This window comes from Drosophila sechellia, chromosome 2R (assembly GCF_004382195.2).
Source record: "Drosophila sechellia strain sech25 chromosome 2R, ASM438219v1, whole genome shotgun sequence".
In the NCBI taxonomy this organism is placed as follows: domain Eukaryota; kingdom Metazoa; phylum Arthropoda; class Insecta; order Diptera; family Drosophilidae; genus Drosophila; species Drosophila sechellia.
Genome location: NC_045950.1, coordinates 3,577,210 through 3,598,699, shown reverse-complemented (window position 1 = coordinate 3,598,699; position 21,490 = coordinate 3,577,210). Strand labels below are relative to the sequence as shown.

Sequence of the window (21,490 nt, the reverse complement as noted above, 5' to 3'; positions counted from 1 at the left end):
CTACCCTCAAAATTATGTCCTTCGCAGGCGACACCCCCGGAGAGTACAAGGATCTGAAGAAGAGCGACAACATCCGCGTGGAAGAGGGCACTCTGCATGTGGACAACATCCAAAAGACCAACGAGGGTTACTATCTGTGCGAGGCTATCAATGGAATAGGTTCCGGCCTCTCGGCAGTGATTATGATCAGCGTTCAGGCCCCTCCAGAGTTCACGGAGAAGCTGCGCAACCAGACCGCTCGACGAGGAGAACCCGCTGTACTCCAGTGCGAGGCGAAGGGCGAGAAGCCCATTGGCATCTTGTGGAACATGAACAACATGCGACTGGACCCCAAGAACGACAATCGCTACACTATTCGCGAGGAGATCCTTTCCACCGGAGTTATGTCCAGTCTATCGATCAAGCGCACCGAGAGGTCCGACTCCGCCCTGTTCACCTGTGTCGCCACTAATGCCTTTGGATCCGATGACGCCAGCATAAATATGATTGTCCAGGAAGTTCCGGAGATGCCATATGCTTTGAAGGTGCTCGACAAATCCGGACGATCCGTGCAGCTGAGCTGGGCGCAACCCTACGATGGCAACTCCCCTCTGGACAGGTATATCATTGAGTTCAAGCGTTCCCGTGCCTCCTGGAGCGAAATTGATCGCGTCATTGTGCCCGGACACACCACAGAAGCCCAAGTCCAGAAGCTCAGCCCCGCCACCACCTACAACATTCGCATCGTGGCCGAGAACGCCATCGGCACATCCCAATCCTCCGAAGCAGTGACCATCATCACAGCCGAAGAAGCGCCATCCGGCAAGCCCCAGAACATTAAGGTTGAACCCGTGAACCAGACCACCATGCGCGTCACCTGGAAGCCACCACCACGCACCGAGTGGAACGGAGAGATCCTGGGCTACTACGTCGGCTACAAGCTATCCAACACCAACTCGTCCTACGTTTTCGAGACCATCAACTTCATCACCGAGGAGGGCAAGGAGCACAACCTGGAACTGCAGAACCTGCGCGTCTACACCCAGTACTCCGTGGTCATCCAGGCCTTCAACAAGATCGGAGCTGGTCCACTGAGCGAAGAGGAGAAGCAATTCACGGCCGAGGGAACGCCCAGCCAGCCACCCAGTGACACCGCCTGCACTACCTTGACCTCGCAGACCATTCGCGTCGGATGGGTGAGTCCACCCCTGGAATCCGCCAACGGAGTGATCAAGACCTATAAGGTTGTCTATGCCCCCAGTGACGAGTGGTATGGTAAGTATACTGAAGTCAAATATGGGAGCTTCCACAACTGAAAGGTCTCAGAAGAATGGTTATAAAGATAAGAGTTATGAACATTATTAAATTTTCTACTTTTTCATTTTAGACGAGACCAAGCGACACTATAAGAAGACGGCCTCCTCCGACACAGTTCTCCATGGCTTAAAGAAGTACACCAACTACACAATGCAGGTCCTGGCCACAACAGCCGGAGGCGATGGAGTCCGCAGCGTTCCCATTCACTGCCAAACCGAGCCCGATGGTGATTCAAATCCATGATAATATAAAAATGGCAACTTCTAACTTCTTTGCTTTGACAGTTCCCGAAGCACCCACTGATGTAAAGGCTCTTGTTATGGGTAACGCCGCTATCCTGGTATCCTGGCGCCCACCAGCACAGCCTAACGGCATTATCACCCAGTACACCGTATACTCCAAGGCGGAAGGTGCTGAGACTGAGACAAAGACCCAGAAGGTTCCCCACTACCAGATGAGTTTCGAGGCCACCGAACTGGAGAAGAACAAGCCCTACGAGTTCTGGGTGACAGCTAGCACCACCATTGGCGAAGGCCAGCAGTCCAAGAGCATAGTGGCCATGCCCAGCGACCAGGTGCCCGCCAAGATCGCCTCCTTCGACGACACTTTCACTGCCACCTTCAAGGAGGACGCCAAGATGCCCTGCCTGGCCGTTGGAGCTCCCCAACCCGAAATCACCTGGAAAATCAAGGGCGTCGAATTCAGTGCCAACGATCGCATGCGCCTCCTTCCCGACGGATCGCTGCTGATCAAGTCGGTGAATCGCCAGGATGCCGGGGACTACTCCTGCCACGCCGAGAACTCGATTGCTAAGGACTCCATCACGCACAAACTGATTGTTCTGGCACCACCACAATCGCCCCATGTCACACTGTCGGCCACCACCACGGATGCACTGACTGTCAAGTTGAAGCCCCATGAGGGAGACACTGCTCCTCTGCATGGATATACCCTGCACTACAAGCCAGGTGGGTGGATCTGACTAGATATGAATACATATTAGTTCGTTTCTAACATTTAAATTATACTCCTCACTTTTAGAATTTGGAGAATGGGAAACATCGGAAGTGTCTGTCGACTCACAGAAGCACAACATTGAAGGACTCTTGTGCGGCTCCCGCTATCAGGTCTATGCCACTGGATTCAATAAGTGAGTGTTTTAATAACAAGAGAGAGAGATGAAACTTATTCTAAAACTAATATAGCATTGGAGCTGGCGAAGCGTCTGACATCTTGAACACCCGGACCAAGGGACAGAAGCCCAAGCTGCCCGAGAAACCTCGCTTCATTGAAGTGTCGTCCAACTCCGTGTCCCTGCACTTCAAGGCCTGGAAAGATGGAGGATGCCCCATGTCGCACTTTGTGGTGGAGAGCAAGAAGCGGTAGATCACACTTTAACCAGGCATATGAACTCGATCTAAGATTGTTTACCTCTGCAGCGATCAAATTGAGTGGAACCAAATTTCGAACAACGTGAAGCCCGACAACAACTACGTGGTTTTGGACCTGGAACCCGCCACCTGGTACAACCTCCGCATCACTGCCCACAACTCGGCTGGTTTCACTGTGGCCGAATACGACTTTGCCACCCTGACGGTTACCGGAGGTATTTATGATCTGTTCTCCGATTCCCAGTTGATTCCTGCATTGCTTTTGTACATAGAGTACTCTACGTTGACAGCTTCGGGGTCTGATGCTGGAAATACCGCTTCGAGGGCTTCCAAGAAGCCCATTAACTGGGCCTGGATGTCCGGAGAGTTGGTTTTGGTTTTCGAGACCCCGAAACACTGTCCATATACAAATAACAAGATGAGAAGCACCAAGCTATACAATGTTGTACAAAACAATTATTGAGTTTATTTTGTCTTTACCAATCACGAAAAGTTATGACATATTTTTAAAAAATATGAGCAAATTATGATTTCCTTGCTTTTCAATGTGAACAAATTGCACAGTATATAAAATTATATTATTCCTATTTTTTGTTGCCCAAACCAAGCTTGTCGATATAGTTGTTTCAGTTTGTTTATGTCTCATAGTTTTGAAAATAGTCCCTTCTTTATGTTTTTAACTGCCAGAACTCTGAACGCAGAAGCACCCGAATAGTGTAAAATAATAATGATTTTTCTTACGTAAATGCAATTTGTTTCCTTCCGTTTTTATCAACAATCCCAGTGAAGAGCTATTGCAACGTATATGCATATGTACATAACTGAATAGTTAACTAACTCACCAAACAGCCACGATTTTAATTTTATTATAATTTTAACTAGACCCAAGCATCGTAGTGCTCTAGATCACAGTATGAATATGAATGTGGGACCATCCTTGTCAATAAAACATTAACTTAAAGTACATTTTTATTTTATGCGACGTTAAGTCTAAAAAAAAAAAATTTTAAAAACTACCAAACCCCAAATTACTAATTACAATTACAAATTACAACTAACAATACTAGAACTAAATGTATCTGATGCTTGTAGATTATAGGAGATATTTGACCCGTTGCCGACCCTTCAAAATATATAAATCCTTAACTATGTTCAACTGTCCGTTTGTCCGTATGTTTATTTATCTGTCCGTTTGTCCGCTTGTCGGAGAAACTTTAAAATAATGTAATTATATCAAAAAAATTCTGTAAAAGATTTGTTATCCATATTTCATAAGTTTTAAATCTACCAGGCGATATCCAAATCTAAAAATCTTTTTATTTTTTATTAGCTGAGCAACGTTTATATCGTTTTAGTTTCTTGTTAAATACTTAAATACTTGTTATTGACATGGAACGTCCTCTTATAATTTCGAATAGTTTTTTATGAATTTATTTTTTGCATTTCTGTGCCCAGTCTGTGAAAGAGAATTTGTAAAATATACACGCGGTGTGGAATATGAAAACCAATGCAGCTTAAATAGCTGTCGTTAAGCATATTAACTAGATGTTGTTATATCCGCCGAACCAATCCCGAATCTATTGATTGTACAGAACTCCATCGATGTAACTTCCCGCCAATTAGATGTTTTCATGGCTATGATCCATATTCCAGAACATATTCAACTGCAAGATCTAGATATTCCCACCCACCCACAACTGGTCACAGAAACGATTCACTCACCAAAAACGATACTTTTATGATTTTAGCTAACTTGATTTGCTTTTCATTTGATTAAAAATATGAAAGTGCTCATTTAACAGAGGCTTGGAAAAGACAAAGCAAGTGTGAAACTCAATCCGAAGAATCGAGCAGAGCCACCATAACATGACAATCAAGCACAACAACCAAAGTATCTCAATCCTGTTCCATGGGCGTCCTGGCCAGGGAGTCTGAGCTGAGAGAGTTGATTTCTTAAACTTTTACTTATGGTTCGACTTATCAATTATCACTACAGTCACACGCAGTAATTTTCAGACATTTTTGGTTTTTGCCATTTCGATTCGATTCGTTTCAGTTATAGTTATGTCAAGTTACAGTTGAGTTCCACCTAAGTTAGTTGGTTTATTTGAAGGATACGTTTCTCCTTCTGGAATGCAGTTCCATTCGTTTCGTGCAGTCTTAGCGATCTAATAACATACATCATTAACTAGCTCTAAGCGGATCACAAACAAATTGCATTACGTTTAGTGTTTAAAAAAGTAAAATAAACTGTTTTTTATACAATTTCGATATACAATTTTGCAATAGTTTAACTAGTTCTCATATCAACTTACTCACACTTTGATGCGTGCTTCAGTTCTGCGCCATGTAAAATAACCGAAAACCAATACTCTTTAATACTCTTACTTTTCTCTCATATGAATAACGAAAACGACTCCATATCGACAAGTTAACCTTTGAATTTTTCGCCTGCCACAGTCTGTATTTGTATATGTATGTGTTGAGTGCTTTCGCGATGTGCGCGCGGTACAAAGGTCAATGTGCCAGCAGAGGTCACAACGTGTAACTGATCCTCCTCTCTCTGTCTCTCTGTCTCTCTCGCACTATGTGTCTCTGTCTCTAACCGCCCCACCAACTGTCTGCTCCCACCCACTGACCACCCAAAACCACCCTTTGGTTGTTGTTGTTATTGTTGTTGCAGGCACTATCGCACCCTCGCGAGATTTACCCGAGTTAAGCGCCGAGGACACGATCCGCATTATCCTCTCGAACCTAAACTTAGTTGTGCCCGTCGTGGCGGCTCTGCTCGTCATAATCATAGCGATAATTGTTATTTGTATACTGCGTAGCAAGGGCAATCACCACAAAGGTATCTATGCTGACCACTAATTAAGAATTTCGTTCTTTTTCGGTTTCTCTCTATTTCTCTCTGAACACCACGAAACTGCAACACCCCACACTTGCGCTTGTGCCACGAAAATCCAAATTACCAAATTATCAAAATACCATATTGCCTGTACTGCCTGCCCATATCCCATCTTGCTGTTGTCTATGACCCAACCAACTATTGCATGTGCGCATCCGGTTTGTATATCCCCCCTTAAACCCCGAAAGGCACCATTGCGCCCCTGGACGACGGATCCGGCCACGGCAACGTGCACACCCGCATCCGCCTGCCCGCCTGGATGCCCGAGTGGCTCGATCTCAACTTCATGGTGCCCCTGATCGCCACCGTGGTCGTGGTGGCGGTGGGCATCTGCGTGGTATGCGTGGCCCTATCCCGGAGGCGAGCGGACGACATGCGCGGCGGCCAGAAGGATGTGTACTGTAGGTTCTTCCGCAAGGACTCCCCCCCACAAGCGCAACCTCTTCTCTTGATTCCTAACCAAATTTTTAACTTACCGTAGAGCGTAGATCGATATCTTATTTCTGTTTTGCATCATGTTGGCTAAATGTTGGTAGGGGATACATTGCAGCCCCTTTTCCTTAACAAATTGTTATCGTTTTTTTAACAAAGACAAAGTTTTGCATCCAATTAACTAATTTTACTTTGAGTATTTTGAAAAAAAAAACAGTTTAGCCAACATGTCGATAAATTTAGCCGTCACTCCAAAAGTCAAAATGGTCGGTTTGTAATGCTTTGATACCATATAATAATATTTTAATGGAATGTCAATGTGTAGTTTGGCTTTGCATGATTTACTTATATTTCTCAACTCAATGATACAAGATACACCCACAAAAATATACCAAAAGTTCTCACTCCAAAAATATACCAACAGACAGACAAAGAAACTGAAAATATACCAAACAATCAAATAATATAATACGAGCATATATCAATATAATATATTTAGTGTCAATATCTGTGTGTACATACGAAAACCATCATCGATACGTCATCGTCATTAAAATCAATTGGATTTTCAATTGCCAAACATGACTTGAAAGTTGTACTGAAGCACCCAATAACTTCTGAGGAATAGATCAGTTTGCAGACCGAGTTGTAAACTTATTTATCAGCCGTTGTTATTGGCTCTGTGGAGGACTGTACTTATATGCAATACTAGAATAATCCCAGTAAGCGATATATCTATACTAGCCCTATTGTTGTACATACGTTTTGCTTATGAAGTGAGCAACTTCACAATCAAATACTACTCTATATATATATTTACAAATCCATATCCTCCACAAAACAAGACAACTCAAATCTATCATTTTTGAGTTCCGAATTCTTTCCGTATTTTTCCCTTATGAACAACCAAAACTAAGATGCTTTTTGAAATCACCATCGAGATCCTTGATCGATGACAAAGAAAAGTCGAGTAAATCCAAAATTAAGTTCATCGCTCATTTCATATCATTATTAACAGTCGTAATCGTAATCGTTGACCAGTTGGTATATTTTGAAATCGAAAACAAATAACCTGAACACTTCACGTAACCTCTTTTGGAATCTTTTTTCGCAATCGTAACTTGTAAACTTGTATTTTTGAGCTACCAAATAGCACATTTAGTGTGTTGACATGCCGCACCAAAACCAAAAAAAAAAACAAACAAGTGAATCCAAAATTAATTTTAAAACCAGTAACGAGTGACGGAACAAGTCGAGATCGAGTCGAAAACAGAAGTAAAGTATGCGAGTTGATTGAATGCGAGCGGCATATGATGAAGGAAAAGCATCTTCAGTGTTTCAATATTGAGTTGGCGATATCATATATTAATTCTAGACGATGTAGTTTACAATCAGACAATGGGACCCGGCGCCACCCTGGACAAGCGTCGTCCGGACCTGCGGGATGAGCTCGGCTACATCGCCCCGCCCAACCGAAAGCTGCCCCCCGTTCCCGGATCCAACTACAACACCTGCGACCGGATTAAGCGAGGTACAGTCATAAGTAAGCATCTAAATTTCCAATGCAACATTTATTAATGCCGCCACCCCGTGTCGGATGCCCGGATCCCCGGATCTCGGGTTCCTGGTCATGGATGGGGGCTTAGTTCTTTCTTCCATTTACTTTGCGAACGAAAATCATATACGAAAAGTATTTTGCGTTGCCTTGCATTCATACAAACTGAGGGTATCTCTAGATCTCTACCCACATACCATACTCAAGCTAAGCTTTTCCGGACCCGAAAAATTCTTAGTGTTGCTTTTTAAGCCGCTTCCTGTTCAGTTCCTCCAAAGACCCGCCCCCAATCCTGGCATGAAAGAACCGTGTTTTTAAATGTTGTTGTTAATTTAGATACATTTTTTTTGCACTGGGATGTTCCCAGCCTTGATTTAATCCGAGTATACTTATCGTTTTATCCTCTCGCTCCCCACGCACCAACTCCAATTCCCGCACCTCTTCGGTTGCTTCAATTCGATTATGATTTCCGTTGACTTATCATTGATGTTGTACGAAATTGGAAATTGAAAAACACCACACTCGAAAAAACCCATCCACTACACCTCACCTCGAACCACACATAAACACACCACGACATGTCCAGGCCGCGGTGGCCTCCGGTCCAACCACTCCACATGGGACCCTCGGCGCAATCCCAACCTGTACGAGGAGCTGAAGGCCCCGCCAGTGCCGATGCACGGTAACCATTACGGCCACGCCCACGGCAATGCCGAGTGCCACTACAGGCATCCAGGTAGGCGAAGTGGAGAGGAGCAGCCGCTCCCTTCTACGGATTTAAGTTTCTTAGTCCGCCATTAATAACCCCACTAACCCACCCCACCTTTTTAATGGAGCTGATCGACTTACGGGCTTAATATATCAGGATTAGCTAGTCTATAATTGATTTTAAGCAATACTGCTTCTGTTTTTTGAGTTATCAAGATCCATCTCTAACAGTTATGGATTAACTTTATCCAGCAATTTGAGTCATCCTGTAAAATCGATCTCTCCTTTAATTTACCTATTTTTAAGTTTGTTCGCTCTAACAAAAAGTCTAACATCTGGTGGCATCCAGCTAACTCAAGCTAACAAACTAGTAAGTAATTATTTGGTAAGGAAAAACGAACGGGTACCAGGTATCATCGCAGCATACTTAACACACTAAACCAAGTCCACTTGAACAACACATCATTTCTCATAGTGGACACACGTACTAATAGATCTCTTTTCCCGCAAGGCATGGAAGATGAAATCTGCCCCTATGCCACGTTCCACCTGCTCGGATTCCGCGAGGAAATGGACCCCACCAAGGCCATGAACTTCCAGACCTTCCCCCACCAGAACGGACACGCCGGCCCAGTTCCCGGACACGCGGGCACTATGCTCCCACCAGGACATCCAGGACACGTGCACTCCCGCTCCGGATCGCAATCGATGCCTCGGGCCAATCGATACCAGCGAAAGAACAGCCAGGGCGGACAGTCCTCGATCTACACGCCAGCTCCCGAATACGATGATCCCGCCAACTGTGCCGAAGAGGACCAATATGTGAGTAGTCATCAATCGCAAACTTGGAGTGGATGTGTGATGCATTATGATTTCGGTCCTGTAGCGCCGATACACCCGCGTCAACTCGCAAGGCGGTAGCCTGTACTCCGGACCCGGACCCGAATACGACGATCCCGCCAACTGCGCCCCTGAGGAGGATCAGTACGGCTCCCAGTACGGAGGACCCTATGGACAGCCCTATGATCACTACGGTTCCCGGGGATCCATGGGACGTCGCAGCATCGGTTAGTTAAGAGGCTTTAAAAGTTTTAAGACTTGATTAACACACAACTTGATCCACAGGCTCTGCTCGCAATCCTGGCAATGGATCACCCGAGCCTCCACCTCCACCACCACGCAACCACGACATGAGCAACTCCTCATTCAACGACTCCAAGGAGAGTAATGAGATCTCAGAGGCAGAGTGCGATCGTGACCACGGACCACGCGGAAACTACGGAGGTAAGTTGGCCATATGAGTTCTTTTCGGATGAAAGGACATTTTAGTGTTAGTTACAATCTAACAAACGCGTGATATATTCGAGAGCTCGGTCTAATCTTAACAATATCAATTCGCCATCTTTTCCAATTCTATCCGAAATTTCGTGTAAATATAAATCAGAAGACTCCAACGAGGGTGAGTGATCCTATCCGAAGTTGAGTTAGTTTGTGTGATTTTCACGATCATCATTCGAAAAACCGATCACATCTCATACTTCGATTCCTCACGAACCCCTTGCCTCTCTTGCTCATGATCAACTATAAGTATTTCATAAGATATATCCAACGATCATTGAAATACCGTCATTATCATCGAAACTCCTCGCATTTCTCAGCGAATTTTAGTTATCTCGTTCATACGTAAATATTCATGCTGTGTTTTGCTAAATTTTATTAAAGAACATGAGTGTTTTGAGTGTAACAGTTTTAAGTTATTACGATTTAAATTTGGTTTTGGTATTTTTTTATTATTAAGATCCAATTTATCGCACACTTACATATCATTTCACTTCATAGAGCACACCGTTTGCATATCAATGTTTTATGTTTTATGTTTGTAACTAATCACAACTGGTCAATTCGAATGAATTGTCACTAGAAATCTGCATGGGATGACCCTTTGAGGGTCCAAATAAGTAATGATACCGGGGATCAGCACTTATTTTGAAAGTAGCTGCACGATTGGACGCCTACTCGATGGTTTTTAATTTAGATCTAAGCCGGTTTTACTTTTATCATTTTATCTCCATTCCGAATTTTTCTTTCTACTTTCTTTTATGGAAACCTATTAAATTTTTATACTACCCCACTCTATCGGTTCGGGCAACACAAACCAATTTCTTTTGCCATATTCCGAACCCCAAATGCTGAACTCGCAGCAGTGAAGCGATCTCCACAGCCGAAAGATCAGCGCACCACCGAAGAAATGCGCAAACTGATAGAAAGGTAAGACCAGACCAATGGGCCTGACCCTACATATGTATTTACCACCCGACACGTAATTAACCAGAGTTAAAGCATTTGCCCAGCAGTTGATATACATATGTAGTTCTGGTGCAGTTCCCCTGTCACTAATCGCAACTTAACAATCTTCCCCGTCTTTATTTACCCACTTTCCTAACTCTGAATGGTATGATCGCTGACACTAGTCGACGACAGTTGTAAGTCTTGAATAAGGAACCTACCAATGTGACTAGCCACCACGACTATCCTGCATGCCCACGCACCAATCAATACTAATCCAAAGTGCATCCAGTACTCATGTCTATGTATAAACCGTCTTGAGTTCGTATATTCATTTTTACATTGGTTTTGTCTTTAATGTTTGATCTTTTCGTTTGGTTTTCGGTTCGACAGCAAATCACAGTTGAATGTTTTGAAACCTTTTGATAAACTACTCCATGCGATAAGCAGACCCACACATATCTGTCTATCACGAAATACTTAAGTGTTTCCATAAATACTCGTATTAACACTTTATTGCAGCTTTGTGCTTGGCCTCAGCTTGCCAAATCAAAAAGAACCTAAGTAAACCATGTTAAGCCACGAACAGAACATAAAGACACGGCCAATGGGGCGAGATGGGTTCAGGTCGGAGATAAAGATACAGATACTTGGAAAATACTTCAAAGATCCTCCTAAAGATCCCATCTCGACCCTTGCAATGCTTTTGGTTGCAGCATAAACATAATCCAAGTCCCGCTTCCAATCTTCCAATGTGTACTAATCAGATTCATCTCTTCCTGCGCAGAAACGAAACCGGCCCAAAACAACTCCAACTCCAACAAGCAAATGGCGCAGGATTCACAGCCTACGATACTATGGCAGTGTAATTTGTAAGCGCCTCCAGCGGCGGTGGGCGTGGCATTTTAGCTTAGTGTTTTAGGCGCATGAAGTGCGTGGGAGTTGAATGACACTCAGAGACACAGGACACACAGATACACACAGACAGATCATCAGGACACAAGGAAAGAGATAGAGGATAAAGAGAGAGAGAGGGAGTTATATACCGCATATACACGTAAAATATTCAACTACTTCGAGTAATTATAGCGAAGGAATGCAAGTTTCAAGAAACATATTTATATTGTCTATGCAAGCAGCAAACCAAACATACATAAAGTATATAAGTACATTCAATAAATAACTACTATAAGAGGGTGCTGGAGGCACCAAAGGAAATTACCCAAGTTATTCGAGAGGAGCAGAAAACGAAATCTCAAGATCAAGATCATACTTATTATTCGAACTAATTTTCAATAATGTACTTTAGTTTTAAGCGGTGTCTACCGAAATATCAGAGCAACAGCAACTGAGATGGATTCTTGTGTGTAAGAGGAGATGATTCGAAATCTGCTTGTGTAAACTTTTGCCATCTATGCCAGGAGCAGAAAACTCATCCTTTGCCTAGCCTAAGTCAAAGTCATAATATTAACTCGTCTAATTGATATATTTAGTCGTAACATGCGAATCGTATGATTTCTTCCTATGCATTTTGTAATTCGTATGGACAGCGCACATTTGGAGTTTTGTTTGCGTTTTGCGTTGACTTGTGATGATTGTTAATTTACAGAGCCGTGTGAGTGGGTACCTACAATTGTGCCCAACACTCGCTCAGTTCTTTATTTAGTTCGCCCTTATTTTTAATTCAAAAATGCGCTTCCAACAGAACAAATCGAAGCTGTTCAATGCACAAATCGCAGCCACAACAATTGAATGTATTATACAAGATCCCCAGGACACCCAATACCCCAAAACCCCAAACCCGAAACACAGATACACTCAAGCACGATTTATTAAGCCAATTCTGATATAGACCGTTCTGAACATGAGTTATACGCATTTGAAGCTTTAAGAAAACCAGAAATTGTTTTTCTCACTTCATTTGATCTATCCTAAGTTGTTAGTTCATAAGTTGCTAAATATATGATTTTGATTTTATTTAAAATTTATTACATTCGCTTTTGTTTGATTTTTGTTTTGGGGTTCCGCCCATTGCGGCCAGAAATCCGTGGAGATACCACCAACACTTCAAAGACTGACTAATGCAAGCTAGAAACGAAGCCGGATCAATCCAAGTTTTGCAGGATGAAACCGATGCAATGGAGCTACAGAATATCCAGTATTTTGCTCAACCCGTAGAATAGCAGGGCATTTCCGGGTGAATCCACTGCCACGAGATCGGAACTGGATTTTGATCCTCGTCCCTTAAGCACATCACGAACTGCATTTATCCAATGGGAGAGTTATGGTCAGACTTATTGTTTCACTTCCATCTTATGTTCCCACTTAACCTATCCGAACTAATACTCACTCTTACCCAGACTATACCAGTTTTATATAGATATATACGTATATAAATATATAAATGTAGTGTTGTGAAAAAATAAGATTGCTTACCTATATGAGTGTACTACAAATTTTCATGGCAAACGAACTACAAATATTAAGTAGTGTATAGTAAAGGAATGGCATTTAATCAATAAGCAAACGAAAGGAATACACCTACAAATTTTCAAGTAATTAAAATAGCAAGCAATATTCTAGAGTCAAAAGAACGTTGGATTTCACAAATTGTAACGAACAAACACGATTTTAATTACACTCGTAAAATTTATAATCTTTTCGGCAAATCAAAATCAAAACAAAACTTTTGGCATTAAAAAGAAAACTTAAAATTAAACAAAGCGGTTTGAAAGAGAAAACACTTAGGCTAAGTACGCTAATATAACATAATCCATTTTTCATACTATATATCGTGCATGAATAATGTATACTCGTAATTCAAATCAATCCGAGTCGGATGCTTTTTGAGTTGCTTCTTCATTGTCGAAAGGATTATGGCGAAAATTGTCGTTTTGAATTCATTAGACGCGCTTCATACTTGTAATTATTTAAGCGATAAGCGTGCATGCATATACAAACATATACAGATAATTTTTTACTTAACTTTACATAAAACGCATTAATCAAAATTCAACTCCCAAGAGACATTAACCAAGCGGGTCAGACACTAAACCCAAGACACACTCTCACACGAAGGACATTCAACTTCAACGCACATCAGGCTCGACATCGAGGATAACTAAGCACGATCAGCACACATTTGAATTCTGTAACCAAGTGGACAGGCAGTTTAAAACGCATTTATACTAATCACTCGCTCCTTCTTAGCAGAACGAATATTATACGAAATTAAGAGAGAATCAATACCCCAGTGGAAACATTCGTAATCATTAAGCGCGGCATATACGGTAAACCCCAAATTGAATACTACAAATTTGTGTATTACTAATTACATTTACGAAAGCATACATATATTAACTATATTAAATATTGAATGTATTGAATTGACAACAGTCGGCATGCCCGGGATTCACTAACCTGAACCACTCCACGTGGAACGGATTGGTAATCCCGCCAAAAACTCGATCACTCTGCATGTCCGACCAGCGAAGAAAGAAAATTTGTCAGTTTCCAGTTTCAGTGTCATACAAGTCAAACAGAAACCAATTAAAATTAAATAAATGCCAATTTATGTTGGATAAAACCAAATAACTTGTTTATTTTCATATACTATTCAATATAAAACTTTATTAGAATGAGATACATCATTGAAGTGGCCGGAATGCTGAGAAGTATGCTCATCTTTTCTTCTGATTTCGGAATGTCATTGCATACTTTTAGGCATTGTTCAGTCAGTCAAGGTGGTCAAGTAAGCTAATTTACATAGTTCAAAAGAACCGTTATAAAAAAATAAAGCATAAATAGGGTAATTACCCAAATCTATATTTTTAAATTTTATTATATCTGTATAAATAAGTAACAAATGACACAATAATCAATGTGTTTATTTAGGTACATGGGCTTTCTCTTCTTGCTGAATTAATCGACTTTGGAAAACATTTATTCTCATTGATCTTAAACGTTACTATGTATAAACATTAAACAGATAGATGTCGGCTATTTTTAGATGTTCAATCATTTTTAAGGTTATTGTGTTTTCTAGTAAAACTTAATGCCTTATGTGCTCACACACTCACTTGTCCGGTGCAATTTTGAAATTTGGCACAACAAAAACCCGCCATTCCAGCCGCTTTTTTTGCACTTAAATGTTTGGCCATCGGATTTGCACATCCAGTTAGCGTCTGCAGGCTAAGCTCTCTGCAAAGAACAAGTGCTGATGCAAACACTGCAGCTTGGCCATTCCAATAGCATTGGTTACTCACAGCGACACCTGCACATGCACAGCTCCAGATCCGCAGTGGTTGCCCAAGATTCGCTCATCATCATCATTTGCATCCAGTGATTGCCAATTCAATCACATCTCACACTCTCCACGCTCAGGCCTTACGTAATACAATTAATTGTTGCGAAATCCGATGATTTTCAGCAAATTGCGGCTCATTAAATATATATCCACGCAACCATGCCCCCGAGTAAACGCCTCCCTAATATATCCATGTGGATGTTGTGGTCGCTAGTTGGGCAGCGGCAAAAAGTGAAAATAAAAATGAAAATGAAAATTATTCGCAAACAATTGCGATTGGCGCCCGGCACTTCCAACAATTGTGCATTGTCTTCGCTGCATAACAGAAATTTCAACATGGATGGGCGGCGGGGTCGGGAAATTGAGCGTTTAAGCGCTAAACGGCCTGCGAGCTACTGGCGACGGAAACATGACAAATACCCCCATTAAATATTGATCATTTAGCTATCAGTCGCAGAACTCCGAGGGAAGTCGTAAACTGCACTTGTCTTGAAGCACGACCATAAATCTGTGGACGGGGAGAGGGGAGGGGGCAGTTAAGCCCAGCTGAGAGAGGCAAAATAATATAAAAACAGAGCGAAAAATAATAACAATGTTTGACAATCAAGTCGTTTGCATCTGAACGGCTGGGGGAAGCCACATGGGGCATGCAATTCAAAAGCGAACAAACACTGCATGAAACGTTGAGCGCCGAGCGTGGCCAATATTTGGTTGCGAGGGGCGTGGCAGCAGGTGCAGCAAGTAGGCCAAAAGGGGGCATGGTGGCAGCATTTGCATGGGCTTAGTAGATGTCATGAGAAGTAGGGAAGAAACGATAATAAAACGTTAAAAATTAGGTGATTGGGCAAAAGCCATTGAGTCCTGAGCATTATATATGTAGCTGTAAGTCAATAAACGTTTTATGAGGTGTTTATTACTCTTAAAATAGTTTATTTTTATGTGTATAATTTGTATGATGTGTAAACCAAGAGAAATCGTTATCTTTTATTATTTATACTGCTAGTTCCAATAACAGTTTAGTCACAAGCCTCAAAGAGCTTTTATTTGTTTAGAAATGACTAAGGAGTTTTAAAATAAACTTCCAGCACTACCACCAGCTGCGTAATGGGTATCTGATAGCCGAGAAACTTGGCCTGAGCGTTTATAAAAAGAAACATGAAATTTCTATTATCTATACGCTGGCGTGTATAATCATTAGGAAGCAGGAACTTCGTTTAATCGGTCGTTAATAGGATAATTAAACGTTAGTACAACCAGACTGTGGGTAAGGGAAATATAATTCAAGATACCAAAAAAATCTCAACAATGTAGCTACGCATGGAAAACTTGTCGCAGCGCTCTGCGAAATCAAATGAATTCGACAAGAAACAGTTGCGCTTTCGTGAGATTGGCCAAACGAGTTCGCTGCCTAAGTCTTTTGTTTGGCGGGCAGCGCGGAGTCGGGTCAGCGATAAAATGGCATTTATATAGATTAGAGATGCGGGACAAGCGCGTTGACAACGCAATCTCGGCGCCGCCTTTAATCATTTTTACGGCCCCCGGCTGCCAGTACTTGCAGCCTTAGTACTCGAAGCGCACGTCTGCCCGTTTGCAACATCTCGTTTGCCATTACAGCAGCGTCATGGCTTTAGTGGCTCAGTTGCCTCACCGCTCGTTTTTCTCTTCCAGACGGCCGCTAATTCGCGGCTGCCCCGCTTTTAATCAGCAACTTTGGCCGGCGCGACCTTGCCACACACGCCTGCACTTGCCTAATGTCACCCACTCGGAGGCTGCGGTTCCGCTCCACTTCTCCGTCGCCTGCGTTGTGACCCACATCTACATCTACAGCCAGCCCGCTGGAAAAGAGTCAACAGCACCTGGCGAGCAATAACCCCTCCGGAGTTGCAGCTCCTCCACGCTCCGCGGGCTCCGGTCCGCTCCGCATTCATCACGTGCTCCGTGGCTGCGGCTGCGGCTGGCGTCTTGAACCTGAGCCACTACATCTAGTTATTTGTACAAGAAATGTTTCGCTGCCGCTTTTTGCCTGTTTTTTTTTTTTTGTTTTGTTTTAGCTGGGTGTTGCTGCGTTGCGGGGCGCGAACAAAAGATTTATTACAATCAAATATTTCTGTCGCTTTTGTTTTGTTTTGATTTTTTAATTTTTGTTTTGTTGGCTGAAATTTATTTTTATTACATTTTTCAATTTCTTTCACTCGGTCTGTGTGGCTGGCTCGTTTTGTTTCTCCGCGGCTGTGGCTGCGGCTTGTGCAATGCGAATGGGATGTTGCTGCTTCTGCTGCTTCAATAATTAAAACAACAACCATAATGTGCTTCACTCGAATGCGTTAAGTGTCGGTTGTTGTGGCTCGGTTATCATTTCTGTGGCCCGCAACTCCAGTCTTCGCATGACACTTGTTTTGTTACATAAAAGTCAGGCGGAATGCAATTCAGACCTCGTTTGGCTATCACCGCCAGCCAATTGCAGTTGCATATTTATTAATCTATTGATAGGCATTTCTTTGCCTGTGACAATTTAACCTGCTGCGCAGTCACAAAGAAAACAATAGTGGCACAATGGTCTCGAAAATGGATGTCAATCAGATTGATATAGAGCTGAGCTGCGACCTTGGCTTAATTGAGCGCTAATTGTTTCGTTAAAAAAAGAACCCTGCATGTTGAATATAGTGAATATAGGGGCAAATCCGGAGCCGAAGTCAAGCAAATACCCGGAACGAGGACAGCCCATTGTGCTCATTAACAATGTGCTGCATCTGTGGCTCTATCACGCTCATCTTTCGCCTGTCAGCCGCATCCACACCCCCTGAAAAACTCATTTGGCAGCCGTGCCAATTGTTGATTTGCCGAAATCTGCAACAACATCATTGGGAGGCAGGCAGCAACTACTAACTGAGATTTGGCAACGGAATGTTTGCTTGAACTCGAACTTTTTGCGGCAGTTACCTAATCGGCGCAGCTCCGCAGGCTCGGATTGCAACTGCAAGCGGTGCAACTGCAACAGTTGGCTTCCTCTGCTAACCTTATGCGGGCATCGCTCTATGGCACACAGACACACTGCGCGAAAGCGGGGGGAGTCAATTAAGGCAACATGTGGCAACCGACCGAGTGACTTCGAATGGCGGAGCCGTTAGGCGGGATACCGCCGCGCACTCCCTTCGGGCTGAAGCTGCAACCGAGACTGCATCTAAAATTGAAACTGAAACTGAAACTGCATCTGAATCCGAATCCGAGTCCGAAGCCCGGGCAGCTGCATACAGCTTCAGCATTCAACTTGGCAACAGGAAGTGGCAGCGGTATTGTTGCCACTTATCTGACGCAGAGATGCTTCCTTGAGATTTATTTGGCATCTAGGCAAAAGGCATCGCCATCATTGTCGTCATCATCACCATGATCATCACCATGATCATCGTCATCGCCATCGTCATCGCCACTGCAGTTGTTGACTTTGGCTCATGGCCTTTTTGCCAATTCCAGCTGAACGATGGTGCCGACTTCTTCGGCTTATTCGGTTTTTTCGGCACTTATCTAACTTCCTGGTGTCGTAGGTCGGAATCGAATTTTATGAGTTGCATCTTCGCCGAATTGCTGCCATTGAATCATCGCCGAAACTACCGATATTGCCTCATCCACATCCACACCGGGAGCAACGCTTCGTCCGCGGATGCGCCAGGTTGGTATGACCATCCAAGGCGTAATTAAAGGCATTTAGTTTTTATGTTTATGTTTATAGTTATAGTTTTATTTCGTTTCAGCTCTTCGAAAAATGTTTTCGTACATCAATTTTCGTGTCTGTGGTCCGTATGGGGATTATAATTAAGTTTAAGTACATATTTACAAAACAATTTTTTCGCGGCCCGGCTTTACCACATTTCGCCCATGGAAAGATCCCTAGAGTCATTATTGTTTTTGTTGTTTTATTGAATTTCGTATAACTTAAAGACAAACGCGCGCATGACTAATTTGTACACTTGTGGGAGACGGCGATGAAGGAGGCGGGGGATGGGTAATTCCAACAGGTAACGAAAGGTATGAAAGGTGTTTTGTACAAAATGCAGGAGGAAGTGGGATGCCTTACAACATTAAGTCTATGTAACAATTTGAGCGGGGATCGTGATCTGCGGAGGATGGGGCGAACCCCAAGGGATTGGCAGGATCAGCGGGAGCAGTTATCAGATATCAGTGCTGTCGCCTGGCTGGTGGCCAAGCGGAGACCCCTGCCGCGGACCTAGTCCCACCCGTGGCCATGGCTCACTGGCACCCACACCTTCTCCCAGACGGGCTTCCACACCTTCTTCCACTCCTGCACCTTGACCTCCTTCCAGACGGGCACGTTGACCGACTGCCACTCGTCCTTCCACGCCTGCCGCTTCTCGGTGGCCCACACCTGGCGCTTCTCGGTGCGCCAGATCTGTACCTTCTCCTCGACCCAGGTCTCGCGCTTCTCCTTGATCCAGATCTGCTTCTTCACGGGCTTCCACACCTGAATCCACTCGTCCTTCCACTCCAGCTTCTTGTCCTGCTTCCACTCCTGCACCTTCTCCGTCTTCCATTCCTGCTTCTTCTCGGTGCGCCACTCCTGCTTCTTCTCGGTCTTCCACTCCTGCTTCTTCTCGGTGCGCCAGACCTTCTTCCACACGGGCTTCCAGATCAGCTTCTTGCGCCAGAGATCGTGGCTGGTGTACTCCCAGCCCTCGTGATCCTTGCCCAAGAACTTCTCGCCGGGAATGCCCATTTTCACCTGTGCGAAGTTTAAACTTAGTTCATAAGTCAACGGAGATCGGGAAACCACCTACCCATTGGGGCTCAAACATTTGCTTCCAGTCTGCGACCTGTACTTCCTTCCAAATGGGCACTTGTATTTCCTTCCAGTACGGGACCTGAACCTCCTTCCAGATAGGCACCTGGATTTCCTTCCAGACGGCGACCTTTGTGGGCACCCAAATGGGTTTCGTTATCTTCTTCCATTCGGCCACCTTGACCTCCTTCCAGGCAGGCACCTCTCTCTCCTCAATTTTCGGCTTCTTAACGATCTTCCAGTCGGGAACCTTCTCCTCTTTCCAGACGGGAACCTGAAGGATATCCACGTATGTTTCATAAGATCTTCAGTTGAAACGGAGAGCACCATTGCCATACCTTGACTTCCTTCCATATTGGTACCGAAACCTTCTTCCACTTGGTTTCCCACGCCTCCTTCTTAACGGTCTTCCACACCTGGACCCAATCCTCCTTCCAGGTGAGCTTCTTCTTCCACACTCCCTCGGGGGGATGGGCGTAGGCTAAGCTTAGGATTAGCGCGCAGCTGGCGCTGATTAGCTGTGGGAGAAATTAGAATTTAATGATGTTCATTGAGTCCATGATGTATTTGCTTATATCTATTTTAGTATTGAATAACTGATGATTCTGTTCCGTATTAAAGATGCTTAGATCAGAAGATTTGTGTTTTGGATAAAAGGCCATTGAATACGTATTTCATAATTTTTGTAATTAGGAAAATAAGTTCCAAGACATAAACTTCAACCTTATGTGGGCATTAATTTCAACGCGACTTTGGTATTTTATGTGATATTTTTATGTGTTTTTTATTATTAAGTTTGGGTTTCGCACAGTTATGTTCACTTCATTTGTATATATGTCCGAATTCCACAAATGTTTTTATGATTGTTTCTCGAGGATGCACTATGGTATCTAGTATCTGTATCTTTCGTATTTCTCGGACACTGACCAACAGACTTAGGGATCTCATGCTTGGTATCCCTTGCACCACCAACAGCGCGTCAAAACAGAAGGAGCTGATATGTGCCTCCTCTGAGGTCTTCTATGAACACTATTCGCATTTCCCTACATGCACATCTATTTATATTTTGAATGGTCTCGTCTCCGAGCCACCGACTCCGGCGTCGCGGTCGCCGTGGGCAGAGCAGCGGCGGTGGCAAAAACAAAAGAAGAGCCAAATCCACACCGCCAGCGGACCAAAGCTCTGCCGCTCGGCCGCTCTGCCCAGGTGGGTTGCTCCAGGTGCAAAATGCACCCAGCTGCGGCGCGGCGTCGCTGCCGACGTCCCATCGAAAGCAAAAGCAAGGCAAAAGCACGGCAAAAGCAAGAGCAAAGCATAGTAAAAGCAAAAGCAAACTGAAATCGAAAACCGCAGAGAGTGAGAGTGGAATGGAATGGAGTACCGCTCGGCCCGCCAGCTGATGAGGCTGCCTCTTGGACCGCCGATGACTGCGCGGATTTTCCCAAGGTAACGCCGCAGCTTCAAAACAATGCGAACAAGACCACTAATACGCATACGTACTGTAGGCCGGCCATTTCGTACTGCCATTGGACTCGAGAGCTCGGACCCATGTGCCCATGGACCAGTGGACCCACGGGTCACTTGAGACGGACTTGGTCAGAAGAAGACCCCGCCGTAGTGATCGGCGAGTGGTCAAGTGCAACGCCATCCCATCCTACGCAGCTGAAAATTAAGAGATGTACTTTTAGATCGTGATTCTTCTGTGGACTGTCAACCCTGAATTTGTTGACTTAATTATTCATTTTTTGTTATGACGGGTGATAGTACAACTGTAAATGCAATATCCGTAAGATATTTTTTAGGCGTCGCTAGCGGA

At 43.8% G+C, this 21,490-nt stretch overlaps 2 protein-coding genes and 1 long non-coding RNA gene across 20 annotated transcripts in view; 1 reads left to right on the top strand and 2 right to left on the bottom strand.

Annotated features, from left to right (window-relative positions):
• Positions 1 to 12,567, top strand: part of LOC6607979 (Down syndrome cell adhesion molecule-like protein Dscam2) — a 62,226-nt gene extending 49,659 nt beyond the window's left edge. For 9 of the 18 annotated variants that reach the window (XM_032716984.1, XM_032716983.1, XM_032716982.1 and 6 more), the window contains exons 11-24: positions 28 to 1,254; positions 1,367 to 1,522; positions 1,581 to 2,264; positions 2,338 to 2,446; positions 2,502 to 2,678; positions 2,736 to 2,902; positions 5,784 to 5,996; positions 7,403 to 7,558; positions 8,169 to 8,318; positions 8,802 to 9,112; positions 9,177 to 9,357; positions 9,416 to 9,574; positions 10,492 to 10,558; positions 11,364 to 12,567. In XM_032716984.1, the coding sequence (XP_032572875.1) occupies positions 28 to 1,254; positions 1,367 to 1,522; positions 1,581 to 2,264; positions 2,338 to 2,446; positions 2,502 to 2,678; positions 2,736 to 2,902; positions 5,784 to 5,996; positions 7,403 to 7,558; positions 8,169 to 8,318; positions 8,802 to 9,112; positions 9,177 to 9,357; positions 9,416 to 9,574; positions 10,492 to 10,558; positions 11,364 to 11,445 (3,839 nt within the window). In that variant the 3' untranslated portion in view covers positions 11,446 to 12,567. Of the gene's footprint in view, positions 1 to 27; positions 1,255 to 1,366; positions 1,523 to 1,580; positions 2,265 to 2,337; positions 2,447 to 2,501; positions 2,679 to 2,735; positions 2,903 to 5,370; positions 5,539 to 5,783; positions 5,997 to 7,402; positions 7,559 to 8,168; positions 8,319 to 8,801; positions 9,113 to 9,176; positions 9,358 to 9,415; positions 9,575 to 9,734; positions 9,750 to 10,491; positions 10,559 to 10,761; positions 10,774 to 11,363 lie in introns of all 18 variants that reach the window. The other 9 variants (XM_032716994.1, XM_032716990.1, XM_032716992.1 and 6 more) reach the window with 5 other exon arrangements.
• Positions 12,568 to 14,673: 2,106 nt separating this feature from the next.
• Positions 14,674 to 15,279, bottom strand: LOC116800678. The gene is made up of 2 exons (XR_004361551.1): positions 14,842 to 15,279; positions 14,674 to 14,776 (listed from the first exon to the last, which is right to left on the bottom strand). It is a non-coding gene; the product is annotated as an uncharacterized LOC116800678 (long non-coding RNA).
• Positions 15,280 to 18,775: 3,496 nt separating this feature from the next.
• Positions 18,776 to 20,705, bottom strand: LOC6607978. The gene is made up of 4 exons (XM_002032690.2): positions 20,602 to 20,705; positions 20,013 to 20,192; positions 19,673 to 19,948; positions 18,776 to 19,617 (listed from the first exon to the last, which is right to left on the bottom strand). Exons 1-4 carry the CDS (start codon positions 20,620 to 20,622, stop codon positions 19,105 to 19,107), a joined length of 990 nt encoding a protein of 329 aa, XP_002032726.1. The 5' UTR covers positions 20,623 to 20,705; the 3' UTR covers positions 18,776 to 19,104.
• Positions 20,706 to 21,490: the final 785 nt, after the last annotated feature.

Coding starts and splice junctions, on each gene's coding strand:
- LOC6607978 (XM_002032690.2), bottom strand. CDS start 20,622: ATGAGATCCCTAAGTCTGTTG. Junction 20,193..20,601: donor TGAGATCCCTAAGTCTGTTG/GTCAGTGTCCGA, acceptor TTTCTCCCACAG/CTAATCAGCGCCAGCTGCGC. Junction 19,618..19,672: donor AAATGTTTGAGCCCCAATGG/GTAGGTGGTTTC, acceptor AACTTCGCACAG/GTGAAAATGGGCATTCCCGG.